At 53.7% G+C, this 13,512-nt stretch overlaps 1 protein-coding gene across 4 annotated transcripts; it reads right to left on the minus strand.

Moving 5' to 3' along the window:
- Positions 1 to 497: 497 nt before the first annotated feature.
- On the minus strand, positions 498 to 10,411 carry Scn1b (sodium voltage-gated channel beta subunit 1). 4 transcript variants are annotated; one of them, NM_017288.3, is made up of 6 exons: positions 10,052 to 10,397; positions 8,504 to 8,670; positions 6,811 to 7,051; positions 1,664 to 1,805; positions 1,197 to 1,268; positions 498 to 1,110 (listed from the first exon to the last, which is right to left on the minus strand). In NM_017288.3, exons 1-5 carry the CDS (start codon positions 10,089 to 10,091, stop codon positions 1,202 to 1,204), a joined length of 657 nt encoding a protein of 218 aa, NP_058984.1. In that variant the 5' UTR covers positions 10,092 to 10,397; the 3' UTR covers positions 498 to 1,110; positions 1,197 to 1,201. The 4 variants fall into 4 exon arrangements, with proteins under 4 accessions (NP_058984.1, NP_001257975.1, NP_001257974.1 ...); NM_001271046.2 differs by lacking the exon at positions 10,052 to 10,397 and adding an exon at positions 9,675 to 9,720; NM_001271045.2 differs by having other exon boundaries at positions 498 to 1,268.
- Positions 10,412 to 13,512: the final 3,101 nt, after the last annotated feature.

Below are 13,512 nucleotides of genomic sequence, written 5' to 3' on the forward strand. Positions count from 1 at the left end.
CCTGCTTGTGGCCCCACTGGCATCTGAGTCACAACAGCTGTCCCCACACAGCAGGCCACCTGCTCGCCCTCTCTGCCCGTCCCTGTACCTCCTCCAGCCACAGACCTGAAGCCTCTCTCAGGCAGGGACCACACTGGTCTCCTTCGCACTTCTGTCTGTGCTCCTATCTCTACTTCTGTCTCTTTCTACCGTCGTCCATGCTTCTTGCAAGACTCACAAAACCCTAACATCCAGTTAGTTGTCTGTCCGGGAATCCTAGAACCACCTTCTGGACTCCTGTCCCGACTCTTACTCCTTGAAATAATGACTCTCAGAGGCACAGCATTAACCAAGCTCGAAGCCACTTCAACAGCCCCGGGTGGTACCCTTAAATGTGGCAGAGTCGCTGCTGCTTGCTGGGAATGAAGATTCCCAAGAAACACCATCAGGAGTACCAGTGTGATTGGGGTTGAGGAGTGGGGGTGGGGGACTGAGGGCGTTAATGAGAGAATAGAGACTCGAGTCCAAGAATCTTTATTTCATGAACAAAAACTACTTCTGTAAAGATAGGAGGCCGAAGAGGCCCTTCCCAAGAGACCACAATTGAAGGCTGGTGAGAGAGGGCGGGTGGGCCAGGGCTAGGAGGTGTCACAGGAAGGGAACCCCAGGTCCAGCCGGAGGAAGCGGAGGGGAGATGAGGCCCAGAACCCCCTGCCCACTACTGTCCCTGTCCCGACCCCTCTTCACCCCATCAAGCAGGGGTGGGGCCGGCTGGCCTGGCAGTGCGTGTGGGAAGTGGCCTATGTGCAAATCAGCAAAAAGAAGGGGCGGGGCCTGCCCCCTCGCCTCACCGCCCCCTCCCCCAAACAGGCAGCAAAAGCAGGGTGGGGCGGCCATATTGCTTCACCCATCATGCATGGCGGTGGGAGGGTAGGTGGGAGGCGGTGGGTGAGGTGGGATCAGTCCCTGCCCGCTCCCACCCTGGTGGCTCCACTGCAGAACTGTGAGGCTGGGGAGACCGATGGGCTGATCCCCACTGCCAGGGGAGGGTACCCACCAGGGGCTGATCCCCACTGCAGGGCTGGAGGGTACCCGTAGGGGCTGGCTCTTCCTTGAGGCGGAGCCCAGAGCCTGCAGGGTAAGAAGTGGAGACTTAGAGTGTGTCCCTGAACCCTGCAGGCTGGCGATGCGCAGACGTGTAGGTCCATCAACCTTACCAGCGCTATTCAGCCACCTGGACGCCTGTACAGTTCTCTTTGCTCTCGGAAGTAATGGCCAGGTATTCCGAGCTGTGCAGGGAAAGGCAAGGCAGACAGTGACCCTCCGGGCCCAACCCTGAATAGAACAGGGTAGTCTTGAGTCCCTTACTGCATTAGGCACGTAGGGCTCCTGAGAGACGACAGAGGGCTATGGACTAGGCTTCCCCCGAATCTGAATGAGAGACCTCTAACTGCAGGGCACCTCTAGAGCATTCAGGAAGCGGTGGAGGCACAGAACTTACAAGCTGCCAACCGGAAGCCTTGGGTTCGAGTTCCGGCTTCGCTGCCTGAGCAGTGCCACCCTACTGTTCTGGGTTTCCGTTTTCCTCATCTGTGAGCAACTACTCTATTCGCCTCTGACACAGATACTCTGAGCGACAGATGGCACCTAGGTCGCCCCGGCCCTCCCTACCAGCCCCACTCACGCATTCTCTTGTGCAGCAGCTTCCGTGGCAGCAGCAATCTTCTTGTAGCAGTACACCATCTCCGCCACGAGCCATATGGTTAACACCACAATGAGCACGTACATCATGATCTCTGACACGATGGATGCCATATCTCTGTTGGCTACAGGGCCGGGCACGGTTAAGGAGGTGACAGAGGCCCTAGCTCAGGCAGACTGAACAGCCCCCACTGTGTTAAGTATGCTTGCTGTGTGAGCTCAGGCAAGTGGTTCAACCTCTCTGAGCTTGGGCCACAGACAAGGTAACCATGTTGGTTTCTAGAGGTGTTGCAGTTACTCTGATGGTGGCAAGGTGCTTGGATAGGCCTAGGGCCAGTGCGCCTGAATGTGGCATCTGTGACATTCAGGAGGGGAGGGAGGGAGGGAGAAGGAGGCACAGACTGTAATTCTGCAAATCAAAAGCCTTGGGTTCAAATCTCACCTCTGCCAGCTGTGTGACTTTGAGAAAATGACTAAGGTTCTCTGGGCCTCTGTTGCCTCCAACAGCAAAAATGGAAAAAAATAAAAAACACCACCAAGAACAACAAAACCAAAAAATAAGCAAACAAACAAACAAACAAACAAAAAACAACAACAAGAAGAAGCAAAAGACCAGTTTCTCATCAGTGGGCAGTGTGTCAGTGACTCTCAGTGCGTGTTCTTTCTTCTTGTGCCATAGAGGACAATGGCTATAGGCAGACTCTGGGCCTGTTGTCGGGCTTTGGGTTGGCTCTGCTTTTTATTAGCTGTGCGATCTCAGGCAAACGACCTCTCTGAGCCCCCCTGTCTCTGAGCCCCCCTGTCGGAGAGGACGCTCCCAGTTGCTGGGCAGAGCTATAGAAGAGCAGAGCTCGGCGGCCAGCTTTGCTCTGCATTGGCTGTTTGCGGGAAAGCCTCCCCGCTTCCTTCCGCAGTGCTGGCCTGCCTCCCCAGCTTCTTTTCATGGGGCCTAAATTTAAACTGTAAAGGGAGTGCGTCCAGCCAGGGGACTGGAAGGGAAGGGCACTTTGGCACAGGTCCTCAGCCAGATTTGGCTGGTGTCCACCCTGTGTCCCTGGCCCCCATGGGAGCCCGGATCTCATTGCTCCAACCGCCCCCCCCCTCGCTGGTCCCTAAAGTCTTCCTCCTATGAGCCTGCACTTGCCACCCTGCCTGGGTGGTGCTGTTGTTTCTGAGTGGGGAGGGGGGAGGGCAGAGTGCAGGGCTGTATGCTCCCCAATTCATTAATTCATTTATTCATTCATTCATTCCTCAATTCATTCATTCACTCATTCACTCATTCATTCAACAGGTATTACTCTTGCCATGAGTAACCCCTCCTTAGGCTCTGTGCTAAACCATAGTCTTTGTTTGAGAAGGGACTCTCTACATAGCCCAAGCAACCATAGGCTTGCCCTCACAGCCCTCCTGCCTCTGCATTCCAAATGCCAAGAGTTAAGGCGGGCTACAACCGCATTCAGTTTGGTCGTCTTTTATATCTTCAGCCCGTTTTCCAGACAGGGACTCCAAGGCCCAAAGGCAGCTTGGTGCTGAGACAAAGAGGTACAGCCAAGACAGGCTCTGTGTGAGTTAGGGCTCAACCCCAGGCATAACTGTTCAGAGTGCACGGCCACAGACCTGTGGCCAAGGTGAGCCCCAGTAACAGCTGTCAAACACCCAGACTTTAGGGACCAGCGAGGGGGGGTTGGAGCAATGAGATCCGGGCTCCCATGGGGGCCAGGGACACAGGGTGGACACCAGCCAAATCTGGCTGAGGACCTGTGCCAAAGTGCCCTTCCCTTCCAGTCCCCTGGCTGGACGCGCTCCCTTAGCAAGCCATGCGGCATCTCAGGAAGAGGGACTGTGGGACGCCCCACTTTACAGATGAGGAGTTGAAGTCAAGGGAGATCCCACTGGATGGAATTGTTGGGGGATGGGGCAATGGCTCCCTCTGGATGGCTCTTTGAGGCCCCCTTCTTGATGACTGGACCCAGACATCGGCTTATGCATGCTGGGTAAGAGCTCTACACAGCCACTTTAGTTTTCATGGGATGATTGGGTTTTGCCATGGTCCCCAGGCTACCCTTGAACCCTCTACAGCCCGGGTCTCTGCCTCAGCCTCAGCTGGTATTGCAGACCAGAGACACCATCTTTGCCTTCTTAAAACCTAGGCATCTTCTAAGGCTGCCTGTGGCCCTCCCTCTGTGAACCAGATTTCTCAGCAGCCTCTGATGCTGTGAGGTTCAGATCCTCCGGCCGGTATGGTGGCACGACTGTTCCTTGTGGTGCCAGGCTGCCTACCCGACCTGTGTCGGGTGACCCAGTTGCATCCTGCCACCTCCTACACCTGTCCCAGCCCAAGAGGAGCCTTTCCTGCCCTTCATCCATCACCCTGCTTTGGGATGAGTCTCCGTTGTGCTTAGGGGTTATCGGCTGATGGACGATACCAGAAACACAGCAAGACAAAGCGTAGGAATAACAGCCGGATCTGTTAGGAGCTAGGCAAGATGGCACACACCTCCCAGAGGGAGAACCTACATCAAAAAGCCAAAAATAGGGGCTCGGCTTACAGAGTGCTTGCCTAGCGTGCAGGAAGCCTAGGGTTTGCGTCCCAATACTCAACAAAACGGGCAAAGTGACACATGTCTGTAATCCTAAAATGTGGGGACGGGGGGGGGGGCGAATCAGGAGTTCAAAGTCATCCTTGGCTATATAGCAAGTTGGACACTAGCCTGAATACCATTATACCCTGTCTTTAAAAGCGCCCCCCCAACACAAATAAAACATGAAACATAAAAACAAAACAAAATAAGAAAACCATGGCCAGCTGGGCAGTGGTGGCGCACGCCTTTCATCCCAGCAGTAGGGAGGCAGAGGCAGGTGGAACTCTGAGTTGGAGGCCAGCCTGGTTGACAGAGAGAATTCAGGGCAGCCAGGGTTACACAGAGAGACCGTGTCTCTGGGAAAACAAAAAAATACACGTTAACCTTTCAGGTGTGGTGAGCTCACACCTATCATTCCAGCACTCAGGAGGCTGAGGCAGGAGAACTTGTTTGATCAGGAATGTGAATTTGAGGTTAGCCTGAGCTACATAGTAGAGAACACGCCTCAAAATAAACACATAAGTGAGAAAATAAATACCAGAATGTGATGTGATGGTACGATATGATATGATATATGATATTTTATGATATATGATATGATGTAATACAACACTGCCGCTGAGATGGCTCAGCAGGTTAAGGCACTGGCCGCCAAGCCTGACAACCTGAGTTTGATTCCCAGGGTTCACACGGGGAAGGAGAACCGACTCCTACGAGTGACTCCACATGGGCACCATGGCATGTGCGTGCCATAAGCCCCCACATACACACAAAATAAAAAAAAACATAATAAAAATGCAGAGAGGCAGTGTTAGGATATAGCAGTGGAAAATGCTAGGACATGCTGGATTCTTCTGGAGACATGAGCTCAAAAGAAAAGGCTCTCTGTGTTCTGAACACAGACGCCTGTGTAGGCTCTGAGAGCTACAATAGGGCAGAGAATGGATAAAAGGCAGGCTTTGCAGTCACGGTGGTCTGAGCTGACACCTCAGCTCTGCTCATGGACACAGCCTGAGCAAGGGCTCCCATGAGACAGAGACTGACCGTGTTCTCCAGCTTCCCCCTCATAAGCTGGGGGGCGGGGGGTGAGGCCTGGTATCAGGGTGGCCTTAGCTCTGTGGAGCCCTGTCCATGCAGGCAAAAGTCCACTTTCTGTGGCCACGGCCCACCATACACACAGCATGGTGACATCCCAGTGACTCCCTTGAATGTGCCTCTCACTTGCCTTATGTACCATTTTGGTGAGAAACATAAAAAAGCTAATTATAAACAGGAGCCCGCATGCTCTGGCTGACAGAACACAGATGCACCCGAGAAACAGACTGGGGAGGGAGTGTTAACCCAGGCAGGGCTGGGTTCAAATCCAGGACCCAGTCAGGTGACTTGGCCACAGGAGACAAACTCCCTGAGCCGTTCTTTGCCTTTGGGTCCAGAAAATGGGTTTGGTGAAGCTCCTCTCCCAGATGCCGGTGGGAGGGTCTTACGGGGGCTTTTTAAGAAGTCAGAAGGTCAAGATACCAGATCCGGGAAGAAGCACCCTGCTACCCAGAGTTCTTCACCACCTCCAGGCTTGGAATAGCTCCCTGACTTTCTAAGACAATAGGACATAGGACTCTGGAAAATTCCCACACATGTAGAATCAGAAGATAGTCTATCCTGGGATAGCGAGACACGCCTGTAGCCCCAGCACTTGGGAGGCTGAGGCAGGAGGATCAAGAGTTGGCGGCTAGGGGCTGTCGACATGGCTCAGTGGTTAAGAGCACAGGCTGCTCTTCCAGAGGTCCCGAGTTCAATTCCCAGCAAACAGATGGTGGCTCACAACCATCTGTAATGGGATCTGATGCCCATTTCTGGCATGTGTAGATAGATCACTCATATACATAAAATAATAAATAAATAAAATAAACAAATCTTCTTTTTAAAAGGGAGTTTAGGATATACCTATTTAAAAAAAAAAAGGGAGTTGGAGGTTAGCCTGGGCTACAAAAAAATCCCCATGCCTCAAAACTAAAAAAAAAAAAAAAAAAAACCAAAAAAAAAAAAACCAAAAAACAAACAAACAACAACAACAACAACAACAACAACAAAAACCCAAAAAACAATGGTTTGGTGAAGAGGTCCAAAGCAGCTGAGAGCAAAATGCTGGTTCCGCTCGGAAACACCACTGGCCTCTGCTACTCCCACTGTGGCCTCAAATAAGTCCCCACATCTCTCCAATGGGGTCCCGCTTGAGAGACACAGCAAGCCATACAGAATATTCTCTCTGGTCCCTGGGGACAGGCTTGGGGCTCAGAGATAGGAATACACCCGTCAGAGGTCACACAGCATGAGTGCAGTCCAATGCACATACCATTTGTGGGGGGTGGGGTGGGGGTCCTAATCTGACCTCCTGTGTGCTGAAGAGCTGAAGTCTCCAGAACCAGAAAAGGGGTGTCCTTCCCCCTATGACTGCGGGGTGTTAGCTGGCCTCTGTGTGACACCAGCCTGTCCCCTTCTTTCCATCTGTCCCTCCATCTGGCTTGCCAGAGAGTGACAAGGCTCCACTTACCCTTGTCCACCACCTCCAGGTGGATCTTCTTGACGACGCTGGTGTTGTGCTCGTAATTATCAAAGAAGAGGAGACGGTAGACGTGACATTCGTAGTCGCCAGAGTGGTTGTAGGTGACATTGGTGATGAAGATGGACAGGTCCTGCAGGTCCTTGGTGCCCCGACTACCGTTCCACACCACACGGCCCTCAAAGCGCTCATCTTCCTCCAGCTGCAGCACCTCATTCTCATAGCGTAGGATCTTGGGGTGGTTAGTGATGAGTGGGGTAAATGAGTCACCTTCTGGGTGTGTCTTCCATATGTCATTCCCATCCTATTCCCCATCCTGATCCCCCCTCCCATGGACAGCTGATGCATATATGGGACCAACATCTTTTGGGGTTATTTGTTTTGCTTTGCTTTTTAGTTTTTGGATTTTTGTGGTTCTGGCATTGTAATGTTTGTTTTACATGCCAGGTAGGTGCCCTGCCACTGAGCCACGCCCCCAGCCCCTCCCTGGGGGATTCTAGGCAGGGGCTCTACCACTGAGCCACGCCCCCAGCCCCTCACTAGTGGATTCTAGGTGAGTAGAGCTGTAGAACCTACTCATAGTAAGTTCTACTCTGAGTCACATTCCGAGCTCCTTGTTGTTGAAGTTCTGGCAAGAACTCTATCTCTAAGGCCTGCCCCAGTTTCTTACTGGCGGATTTCAGGCAGGTGCTCTCTCACTGAGCCATGTCCCCAGCCCCAGCTCAGGCATCTTGACTTTGGACAGTGAGGGATCAAGGAAATTGAGATCTTGTCTGGGACCATGGCGGACCTTGACTGCTCTAACCCTGTGATGCATATATACGCACAATTTCACAGCTGAAGCTTGCCTGGCTTCTGCAGCCCACTCTCTCCACAATATTCTTTCCCAGTCTCCAGTCACATTTCCCAGTCTCCCTCTCCTGCTACATACACACCTCAAAATACACTTGCAGTGCAAAAGCCTTTACTCTGTGATTTTGCTCGATGACTGCCCAAGACATTTTTGCTGGTGCCAAATAATTACAGTGACTTTTCTTTTGACATTTTCCCCCCTACCAGCCATATGTCAGCTGCATCAACTCATTCAACTCTCACAGACCTAGGGGGTGGAAGTCAGAAAGATGGCTTAGCAAGTGAAGGTGCTTATCACCACCCTGGTAGCCTGGGTTTGATCCTTTGGACCCATGTAGTGGAATGAGAGAATGAACTCCTACAAGTTGTCCTCTGACCTCCACACACATGCCATGGCGTGTACATGAGCGTGCGCGCGTGGGCGCGCACACACACACACACACACACACACACACACACACACACAAAGGTAATTTAAAAAAAAAATATGGAGTAGAGAGCATGGCCCCTCATTGTTACAGCACTGGGAACATGTGCTCAGTGACTTGCCTAAGGTGATCAGCAGGCTGTGGTGATCTAAATCCAGGTCATCCACCACATCCACATCCTCGTCATTAACAAAGCACTCAAACAAGCCAATTGCATGCCTGCAATTCCAGCACTCAAGAAGTTGAGGCAAGAGCCAAGAGTTGGAGCCCAGACGAAGCTACTTAGTAACATCCTTTCTCAGCAGCACTAAAAGCAAAGCCCAAGCGAACAAACAGCCTTGAGACCCAGCGCTGCCGGCTCCACCCGGCACCCAGGTGCTAGCCCAGCTCAGGCGCCCACACACCTTGACAAATTCCTCTGTGCCCTTCTGGCGGAAGGTCCACTCCGTGAAGGTCTCGGCGGTGGTCTCACTACGACGCTTACAGGAGATACACAGGATTTTGAAGGTCATCCCATACACTGCCTCGGTCTCAGAATCCACCTCCACGCAGCCCCCCCAGGCTGAGGATACTGCGGACACAGTGGGCTCGGGTCAGCGAGGAACCTGCCACCCAAGGCAAACCGGGCTCGCTGCCCCACGGAAACCATCTGTTTCCTTTCCACCTGCATTACAAATAGTGGATGCCAAACTTGTCCCTGCTTCTCTATCGCTGTGTGACCTTGACGAGCCAACCATCTCCTGAGAGCCTCAGTTTCCCACTTGCCTGTTAGGTGGAAGAACCTGTCATCTTTATTCCCAGCAGTTGGCTAGGTGGAATTCTCACACTAGAGGCCCCCGGGAAACAGGGTGTCACTGTGGTGAGTAACTCCACTGAAGTGCCCGAGTCCTCAAAAAGCTTACAGCCTTCTAAGTAGTGGCTCTAGCGTTCCTTGTCATTCCCACCATGAAAGAGCTCTGCAGAGCCAGCCATGGGTTGAGAAATGGGAAGGTTGGGTGAGGGGGTTCACCCCTGCCCTGCTTCTTCCTTCCCTAGCTTCTACATAACCCACACCCTCCCTATCTTCACCGTCTTGCCCTGTCTCCTCTTCCTCTGACTCCCTCCTTTCAAGACCTTCACCCCAAGTTAAAAGCTCTTTGCTTCACCACGGACTTAGAGGCCTCTGGTCCCTCCTTCACCCTCTTATGTCCCACTGCACACTACCTGATGTCTCCAACTCTAGCTCTGGGTCTTTTACTTGTCCCCCCAACCTCCTGGTCTCTCAGTCTTCAGGGCTTCTGGTTCACCCTCCCTGTTGCCCCAGTCTCCCCCATATTTATTCCTTCTAAGGGTCTCTGAAGGTCCCAGCAGGCTGTATCCCTCCATCTTCCCATCACTGATAGTCTCACCGTTACTATTACTGTTGTTGTTTTAAACTCCATCTGGCAGGTTTTCTGTCCTGGGACTGCCTCTCTTATCTCCATCCCTTCTTGGTCTCTCCAGATCTTTCTGCTGCTCTCAAGTTTCTCTGTTCTTGGCTCCAGCTCCTAACTCTCTCCCTCTAATGTCCCTGTCTGCCTCGGTCTCTCAGTTTACCTCCGCGTCCGGGACATGCCCGAGTTCTCACTCGGTATCCATGTCTCCCGGTTAGTCTCGGGCCCCAGTCCCTAGGCGCTGCCTTCCCCCACCCCTCACGCGGCTGTGGGTGTCACATTGCAGTCTGCGGGGCTCTGCGAGCAGCTGACTCCTCGGCTCCTCGCCCCCGGCCCGGCGCCCGCGGCGGCACCTCTGTGCCAAGTGTCCCCCCGAGAATCCCCTGCATCTCCACGATCCTTCCGTGTGGTCCAGGGTCCCGCGACCCCAACGACCTCGCACCGCGCACAACTTCCCAGGCCAGGACTTGGCGGGGTCGGGGGCACTCGGGCGGGGGGCGTCCCGAGCGCCGAAGGCGCGTGTCCCCCAGCAACACTCACCCAGCACCGCGCCCACCACGAGAGCCAGCAGCGTCCCCATGGCCGCGCAAGGCGGTGGGTGCGCAGAGCGCGGCGACAGGAGATGGGCCCCGGCGGCGACTGGCCCGGGCGCGGGCGCCGCAGCTGCTGCTGGGGGGGCGCGCCCCCCCGCTCCGGTTACCGCCGGGGGCCAAGCCCCGGGGCCCGGAGAGCAGGCATCCCCGCCGCGCGGCGGGAGGCTCGGGATGCTGCGTGCGTGCGCGCCACAGGGCGCATCCAGGCTGCGGCGACCCCTGTCTGGCTCCGGACGCTGCTCGCGCTCGGGCTCCCGGCGCTGGGGTGCGGACCGCGGGCTCCTGCGCACTGCAGCGGCGGCCCGGGAGGGAGGAGGGAGCCGGAGGAGGGAGGAGGGAGCGGGAGGGGGCGGGATGAATCACCGCGGGGGGAGGGCGCGGCCGCCCAGCCTTTGCCGCAGCGGCCCGGGAGGCGCCCGGGCACCGACCTCTCCGGTGGCTTCGTGGCTTCTGCGCACCGGTTGCGAGGTCTGGGTCACTCCGACTTCACCAGATTCTCTAGGGTGGAGGGACCCTTTCCTCTTCCTCTTCTGAGAAAGGTCATTTGCAGACACCCAAGAGGACTTGGAGGACAGTTTGAGGGACCAATTTCCGTCTTCCTAATTATGGAGGTCAACCTTATCCAGTTCTTGGGGAGATAAGGCTGAGACATCCCAGGGACCTACTTCTGACACCTGAGATCCCTCGGACTGGAGGTCTCTGAACCAGGACCTAAGAGGGCGCGGCGAAGTGAAGGAGTCAAGCTAGGTGTATATAGAAACCTCCAGACCTTATCCGAGCCAAAGGACACTTTGGCATCCCACAGCTCTGGGGGTCGGAGATGCGGGGTTTCAAAAGGGCCATTCCCGCGATCCCCCGCTGCGACTCTGACGTCATCTTCCCAGCTCTCCTCCCACTCCATCGTCCACCGTTCCTCCACCCCCAGCACAACCAGCTCATCGCTGCTTCAGGGCTTTTGCCCTACTTCCATTCTGCCTGGACACCCCCACCCCAACCCCGCCTACTATCCCCAGGTGACGGAAAGGCTGATTGCACTGATGCCCATGGCTCCAATGTCACCTTCACAGTATTTTCTGTACCCATTTTGAGTAATCTGCTTCCCTCCTTACTAACTAGATCATATTGGTTCTTATTTACTTTGTCAGAAGAACAGTTGTCCGTACCAAACATTATGGGGGGGTTGTTTTGGTTTTTATAATATTTTATTTACTCTGTATGTGTGAGACCACACACTAATTCTGAGGCATACAGGGGAAGGTCAGAGGACAACTTGGGGGATCGGTCCTCTTCTTCACTATGTGGACCTTGTATGTTGAACTTCCGTGATCACGCTTGGAGGTCAGCACCCTTAACTGCTAAGCCATCTCATCAGCTCCCTTCGGTTTTTTTCTTTAGAGATAGAATCAGGCTGACTTCTAACGGGTGGTCTCCTGCTTCAGTATGTACGACACCACATTTGCATTCTTTTATGTGATTTGTCTGTTCGTTGCCTGTGCTTCCCCCTGGGTGAGGACACTGTCCCGTGTCCCAAACAGGTCCTCAGCACCTAGGCTCATTATAGGGCTCTGGGCCACCAGGATCAAGGTGGGAGAGAGACTCTTGGCAGGGGTTGGCTGGCCCTGTGCTAGCTTCCAGTTCTGCATGAAATAAACTCCCAGAGAAGCCACAGTGTGGGGCAGGTCCAGGACGTAGAGGCAAGGAGCCAGGGACACCAGACACCTTTGTGGTCTGGGCTTTTGCGCCAGCACCTCCTGAGCCGCGAAATTCCTTGGGCAGAAAATAACCCTTTCACAGCTCCGGTGGCCCTGGTGGGGGCTGGGAGGAGGAGGAGGTGCAGGGAGGACAGACCTCAGCAGTGGACACAGGGGAGCCTCCTCACAGCATTCCAAGTGTGGTAGAGGCAGAGCAGCCTTTAATGAACTGAACTCTTCTCACTCTGAGGTGCTGTCCTTCCGCCTGGCTTGCAGGTATGAGGGAGCTGCAGCATGGTGGCGGCCTAAGGACACAGCTGCCGAGGAGGCAGGGCAGGCTTTGCCCTTCGCTTCCACCCAATCCTTCCGCCCCACAACTTGGCACGTGCCCTTCCCAATGTCTTTCTGGCCTGACAGACTTATTTCTCAGCCCAGGGTTTGGAGGAGGACATGGCTGGGCTCTGCTAGTAACAGATGGGGAAGGTTTTGGGAGGGATAGTACCTTGGATATAAATCTGAGGATCTCAGGCTAGAAATAGGGATCAATGGTTAAGAGCATTTGCTGCTCTTGCAGAGGACCCAGGTTCTGTTCCCAGCCCTCACATGGTGGTTCCCAAACACCCAGAAACTTCAGTTCTAGGGTGTTCAGTTCTGAGGACATGGAATACATACACCCATGTGGGTAAAACACTCATTCATACACATGAAGAATAAATAATAAATCTAAAACAAAAAATCAAATCTGGAAACATCATGGGGAGGGGGAAATGCCTAACTTCCACGGTGGCCTTGAGGGTGTCAAGATTTTGTCACAGAGCCTGGCTTGGTGGTGCATGACTTTAATCCTAGCACAAGGGAGGCAGAGGCAGCCGGTTCTCTGATTTTTTAGGCCAGCTTGGTCTACAGAGTGAGTTCTAGGACATCCAGGACTACACAGAGAACCTGTCTTCAATTCTCCCCCTCAAAAAAAAGGAAAAAGAAAAAAGATTTTGTCCCAGAATGAACTATATAGCTTGATCCCTACTTGATGTCCCTACACAAGTTTAATTTTTCCTTCCAATTCCTCTGTGGTAAGTGATTTTGACGCACTCTATGCCAAGCCTTGTTAGGAGCCACGTAAATGCTGAGCCTGCACCCTAACATCCCAGATGCTCATGGAGCTGAGGTGGGAGCAGGGCAAGGTCAAGGCCCTACGAGGGTTTTAGTGGGTGCGGTTAAGGCCAGCAAGCATTTAGTGAGACCCTATCTCACAACAGAAAGGGAATTAGAGATCTAATTATTAAATCCGACTGAAGGAGGCCCACACCCTGGGGAGGTAAAGGCAGGGTATCTCTGTGAGTTCAAGGCCTGCCTGGTCAACACAGTGACTTCCAGGCCACCCGGACCTTCGTAGAAGAACCTCACTCAAAACAAATAAGCATGAAAATTTAAGTCAAGAAATGAAACAAAATGGGAAAAGCCTGGTCGTTGAGTGGTACTCAGGGGTACAGTGTTTCCTAACAAATGTGAGGGCCTTAGATCCACTCCCTGATACCCAAAGGCCACATGTATCGATCGACTCTTCAGGTCTCTTTGATGGCAGTTCTCAGTGTGACTCCCCCATGTCCCTGTGGTCCCACTAAGGAGCTGCTAGGTTTGCAGGTCATCGAGGCGGCTGCTTTGGGCTTGGATAAGGCAGAGCTGACCTCAGTGACAGGAACAGGACTCCAGGACCTGG

The sequence above is a fragment of the Rattus norvegicus genome, chromosome 1 (genome assembly GCF_036323735.1).
Source record: "Rattus norvegicus strain BN/NHsdMcwi chromosome 1, GRCr8, whole genome shotgun sequence".
Taxonomy (NCBI): Eukaryota; Metazoa; Chordata; class Mammalia; order Rodentia; family Muridae; genus Rattus; species Rattus norvegicus.